Source organism: Streptopelia decaocto (assembly GCF_964273445.1).
Source record: "Streptopelia decaocto genome assembly, chromosome: 19".
In the NCBI taxonomy this organism is placed as follows: domain Eukaryota; kingdom Metazoa; phylum Chordata; class Aves; order Columbiformes; family Columbidae; genus Streptopelia; species Streptopelia decaocto.
In genome coordinates this window covers 1151189-1156025 of record NC_138674.1, presented here as the reverse complement: position 1 = coordinate 1156025, position 4837 = coordinate 1151189, and the positions used below count along the sequence as shown (strand labels likewise).

Sequence of the window (4837 nt, the reverse complement as noted above, 5' to 3'; positions counted from 1 at the left end):
CCAGCGCCATCCTGCTGGAGCTGAGCCCGGCTCACAGCGCTCGTCCCGCGGAGCTGATGAGATCGGGGGAAGAACGGGGGGAAGGTGGGGGAAGGGTGGATGGGGAAGGAGGAGAGATAGATAGATAGATAGATAGATAGATAGATAGATAGATAGATAGATAGATAGATAGATAGAGATGCAGCTGTTTCAAGGGTGACATGACACCATAATAAACGCTGGTGGTTTAGATCTAGCCTGAAAGGAAAGGCTGGAATGGCTCCAAATTCCCATTTACCAAGGGCCCTGGCTTTCAGATGAGTATAATCCATACCAGAATTGAGTTTTGCACAGCAATGAAAGGCAAGGGGATCGCTGGTGCACACACACACGCTCGGTGCCCACGCCGTGCCAGCAGGGCAGGATGGCCAGCAGGAGCATCCAGCAGCATCTGCAGTGTGCCCATGGATGAAAAGCTGGATTTTCTTGCAAGGTTTTCTCCAGCCGCCTTATTTTGCCTCCGCGGGCCTGGAGGATGTGGGCTGAGCTCAGTGGTTTCAGTTTAGGCTTTTGGATTCTCCAGGGATGTGTCATGCCTCTCACGGTATGTGTGTTTGTTACATGTGTATAAAAATATAGAGGATGAATACATTATATTTAAAATATCTCACCACTGGGCAGCTCTTTTCGGCTGTTGAAAGCTGGGATGGTTCGAGATATTTTAACTCTTTCTGACTCTTTCCTGCGTTTGGCTCGAAGGCTCCAGTGCTGCTCCAGCTGTTCTCTGCAGCTGGAGCAGCCCGAACCCAGGGACGCCCTCCCTCGTGCTGGAGACCCCAGCTGAAGGACAAGTGGGACACAGGGAAATCTATGTCTTTGCAAACCAGCACAGATCACAAAGGAGATGCTGGGGCTGAGCAAGGGCTTTCCACTGCTCTCAGTGTTGAGAACGAAACACTGAATGCATTTTTAAAGCCTTGATTTTATTAGAGCTGCCCATCCCTTGCTCTGTTTGCCCCAGAACTGAGCTCATGCCTACACAGCAGCTCAGCTCACACCAGGGTTAAAGGCATCTGCCTTAACCCCATGTTTTCCGTGGGGCAGCAGGATCCAAGGGGGTCTGGGTGGGGTGCGGTGGGTGCGGGAATGCTCGCCCTTGTTTCCCAGCACTGGGGCCACGGGGCTCAGGAGAAGCGGCCGGTGGGCAGGCGGGGGAGGCAGAAATAGGCGTTGGGGAAGAGGCTGAGGTTGATGGGGTTGCCGTCCAGGCGGATGTCCTCCAGCGCCCTGCGCACCTGGCTGTGGTCCTGGATGTCGCAGAACGTGTCCTCGTGCATGGTCTGGATGTTGTTGTTCTGCCCAGGGAGGGAAAGGCAAAATCAGATTCAAAGGGCTGGGGAGGAGGAAGAGGAGGAGGTGGCGATGGCTCTGCTAGACTCAGGTACAGACAAACCTGGGTCCGGGCTCATCTCACCTGGAGGTGTAGGGAGCGCAGGCTCTCGGGCAGGGGTGCTGGGATATAATCCAGCTGGTTATCAGACAGATGGAGAAACTGCAGCTGCTTCAGGTCCTGCGGGAAGAGGGGAGAGATGAACCTTCCTGCTCTGGCCCTCTGCACCATCCCATGTCAGGTTTTGGCCAAAAGCAGCTGGCAGCCCCAGCACCCACCCGGAAAGCTTCGGGCTGGAGGCCAGCGCTGGGGATGCTGTTGAGACGGGCGTCCAGGCGGACGATGCTGCGGGGCAGCTCGGGCAGCGCCGTCAGCCTGTTCTCGGGCAGGATGAGCTCCTGCAGGCTGGGCAGCAGGCGGAAGGCGTCCGCGTCCGCCCGCGAGATGGAATTGCTGCTCAGGTCTATTCGCTTCAGCTTCTCTGGAGGGAGAGGAAGGAGGAGATGAGCAGGGATCCACGCAGAACCGCTTATCCCCCCTGTGCCCCAATGCAAAGCCTGGCCCTTCCCTCGCCCCGACGTACTCAACCCCGTGAAATCGCTGGCCCGGATGGTGCCGATGCGGTTGAAGCGGGCGTAGAGGTAGGTGGTCTCTGGTGGCAGCGGTGGGATGTGCTCCAGGTCGGCGTCGTCGCAGTAGACGGAGGTGCCGATGCACAGGCAGAGCTGGCAGCTGGGCAGGGCTGGGGGCAGAGACAGCCCTTGGCACGGCATGGCACGGCACGGCATGGCACAGCACGGCTGCCCCGTCCCTGCACAGCGCCCCAGAGCACAGGGATATGGACGTGCCCACCCCTGCACACACCGCGGGTACACAGTGTCCCCCGCACCTGGGGCTGTCACAGCCCCAGCGCCTCCCTCAGCCAAACAGCCCAGGGCACCTCGGCAAGGAGCTCCCAGCCAAAAAAGCTGCTAATAAATGAGGCTGCTCAGGGCCAAATCCCTCCAGCGGGAGAGGGGGGGATGTAAAGCTGCCAAGCACAGCGGCCTTACACCCAGGGCTCGCATGGCCCCCTTGTTTTTATCCACAGAAGGAAACGAAACAAAAGGAAACAGCTGTGCATCGAGCAAAACATCTGTCTGGGCTGCGTGAGGGTCCAGCGAGGCAGGCGGGGGCGGCAGGAGGGGTGAAGCCGCGTCCCCCACCCACGGGCTCCCTTTCCTCTGCATCCATTAGTGCGGAGTTCAAAGCAGCAAAGCAACAATTTCCCTTTGCCTCCTACTTAATTTGTCCCAGTCCAGAGTGACAGAAAATGAATAAAGATATTTATCCCTCGCTACAGGATTTTAATTGTCACTAATCTAATTGCTACTCTGTCCGACTGTCGCAATGCCTCTGCTCATTAAATTGTTGCTGCTTTGCTGGAGCTCTGTTTCCCAGAAACGTCTCGCTGCAGCCCTCCTGCCTGCTGGGTGATAAGACGCACCCCCGGCACCCCTGGCAGAGCAAATTGCTGCTGTCTGCTGGTGGTAAAGGGATTCACTCCCTTTTCTCCAGGGCACCGGCCCCGTCACCCCCGGGGACATGTGGCTGCACCCCTGGGGGTCAGCACTCACCCTGCGCGGGGACGGGAGCTGGGGGCACAGGGCCGGCCGTGCTCAGAAGCTGCAGCTTCGGGGTTCCAGCCGTGGTGCCCAGGTCTGGGGGAGCCGCGGGGTCCTTGGGGCGAGGAGCCAGGGTGCCGACCTCAATCTGCAAACACAGCCAGGGAGCGCTCCAGGACGGGCGGCACTGGAGAGCCAGAACCTCCTTGGAGAGCTCCCCTAGCTCAGGGTTTCAGAACCCCCTCCCTGTTTGCCCGGAGGGATGCGGGAGCCTCACGCCCCGCTGCCCGCAGCGATGCTCTGGCAGGGGACAAGGTGGATGTTGGGGTCGGGTAAAGCGTTTCCTGCCACCAGCAAGAGCGGTGGAAGAGCCACCAAGGCTGGTAGGCTGGTGCAAAGGCTGGTTCTCCAGCTGTGCCCCATCCATCCCTTGGACCGAGCCCCTTTCTCAGGATGCACCCAGGGAAGACCTGCCCCAGGTGCTCTCCTGCGTCCCCCTCACCTTCGGAGCAAGGTCCCCGTAGTCATAGAGCTCCTCATAGTTGCTCAGGTCAAGGATCTCACCGTAGTTGTCCAATGTCAGGTCATAGTTGTCCAGGTCCAGGTTTTCATAGAGTGCAAGATGAGCTTTTGGCTTCTCCGCCTTCCTCCTCTCCTTGGCGGGGACAGCCCAGGCTGTCCCCAGACACAGGCTGGCGATGCCCAGCCAGGCCAGGGCCCACATCCTGCACCCGCTGGGGTCACCGCTCCGCGCACAGCGCTGGGGACCAGGGCTAGAAATGCAAGTCAGGATGCGGCCGGGTGCCCTGAAATGGCTGCAAATCAGCAAAGAGGGACGGGAAGGCAGGACCGGCACGTCCCGCTCTGCAGCCGTGGTGGGGACTGCGGCCACCCTGGGGGACAAACATCCTCCGCCCCGGCCCTGGAACGTTACACCGTCCCTTTTCTTTTCATCCCATTTCACGCTCGGCTGGACGGTTGTGCAGGAGGGGCCCCGTCGCCGGGCTGCCCGCGCTCCCCAGCCTGTCCCCTCGTCACCTCCTGCGGGCTCAGCCCTGCTCTGCAGCGTTCTTTCAAAATACGGAGGCGGTTTGGGGAGGGGCAGCTGGTGCAGGTTCCGGGGGGCACAGTGCTGGTCCCCTCAGGGTGGGAGATGTTCCCCATCTCCCCTGTGTGCACCCACATGCTCTGGGGCAGGGGGGCTTGATACCCCCCATGCAGGGCTCATTTCGGGGGATGTCACTGCCAGGGCTGTGTCCTGCGGGTGGGGACAGGGTGTGCACAGCAGCCCCACGCACACGCAGCCGCCCACTGCCGTGAAAACGTTCTTCTCTCCCGCACTCAGATCGGAGCCCACGCGCTCACCCACCCGAGACGTCGCACCCATCTGCCGGGGCTCGCTGGGAGGTGGGGACACCCGGACACCCCCCGTGCACACACCGCCCCCTCGCCCCAGTGTCTCCCCGGCGGGGGCGGCCCCAGCCCTGCTCAGCACAGAGCAGAGCAAAGGGTCACCGCTAATCTTCGTTAAGCCTCTCATTAGGCAGCTCGGCAGCCACCGTGATGGAGGCGATGTGGCAGCTGGGGGGGACATTACAGCTGACCCGCTGCCTCTGCCCCTTGCAGGGGCTGCAGGTTCTTGCCCAGGGTCAGCTGCCGAGTCCCCCTCGCCCTGGGGACAGGGGACATTGGTCCAGCGTGGCTGGAGGGCACCCGGCCTTCGGATGGCACCTTCTGCCCCAGCCTGGGGGGTGACGGGGGCAGCTCCTGCCTGGCAGCCCAGCGTGGGGGAAACTGCTGCAAAGCAAAAGCCTGGGCTGGGCTGGGGCTGGAGGGGTCCCCGGGGCTGCTGCTTTGCTGCCCT

At 61.0% G+C, this 4837-nt stretch overlaps 1 protein-coding gene across 1 annotated transcript; it reads right to left on the bottom strand.

Annotated features, from left to right (window-relative positions):
* Positions 1-961: 961 nt before the first annotated feature.
* Positions 962-4239, bottom strand: OPTC (opticin). The gene is made up of 6 exons (XM_082069255.1): positions 3476-4239; positions 2986-3121; positions 1953-2111; positions 1648-1850; positions 1454-1549; positions 962-1334 (listed from the first exon to the last, which is right to left on the bottom strand). The coding sequence occupies exons 1-6, from the start codon at positions 3695-3697 to the stop codon at positions 1164-1166; spliced, it is 987 nt and encodes a 328-aa protein (XP_081925381.1). The 5' UTR covers positions 3698-4239; the 3' UTR covers positions 962-1163.
* Between the last annotated feature and the right edge of the window lie 598 nt (positions 4240-4837).